The sequence below is a fragment of the Ceratina calcarata genome, unplaced genomic scaffold (genome assembly GCF_001652005.2).
Source record: "Ceratina calcarata isolate Rehan_Ccalc_2016 unplaced genomic scaffold, ASM165200v1 scaffold332.2, whole genome shotgun sequence".
In the NCBI taxonomy this organism is placed as follows: Eukaryota; Metazoa; Arthropoda; class Insecta; order Hymenoptera; family Apidae; genus Ceratina; species Ceratina calcarata.
In genome coordinates, this window is record NW_017155951.1 from 89,092 (window position 1) to 89,453 (window position 362).

Consider the following 362-nt stretch of genomic DNA (forward strand, 5'->3'; position numbering starts at 1 on the left):
ATGTTGTACTTGTTCGAAAATATCTGGTTTTAACTATTTTTAGGCATGAGTCGCTTATTAGCTACATCGGTTAACTTCTAAAAAGAAAAAATATGTATTATGTACATTAAATATGAGAGCCAACCAAGCTAGTTAAAAATTATGGAGTGCACCAACTGGATTAATGAGCGGCTCATATGTTACATGGAGAATTAAACTCTCGCGAAGTAATGAATGCAAAATTGTTAGAAATGGTAGAGACAATCGAGCGCTGAAATTCTATCTACAGTTAAACAAACCTGATCGTAAATGTGTAAATGCAACATTAAACTATTGTTATTAAATGATTACAATTTGTATTATACTATTATTACTTCGCCAAA

General features: G+C 30.9%; 1 protein-coding gene across 1 annotated transcript in view; it reads left to right on the forward strand.

Annotated features, from left to right (window-relative positions):
• The window catches only part of LOC108624845 (sodium-coupled monocarboxylate transporter 1-like), a 3,282-nt gene extending 3,201 nt beyond the window's left edge, over nt 1–81 (forward strand). The window contains exon 13 of the mRNA XM_018024403.2: nt 44–81. Coding sequence (XP_017879892.1) covers nt 44–81 — 38 coding nt within the window. The remainder of the gene's footprint in view (nt 1–43) is intronic.
• Nucleotides 82–362: the final 281 nt, after the last annotated feature.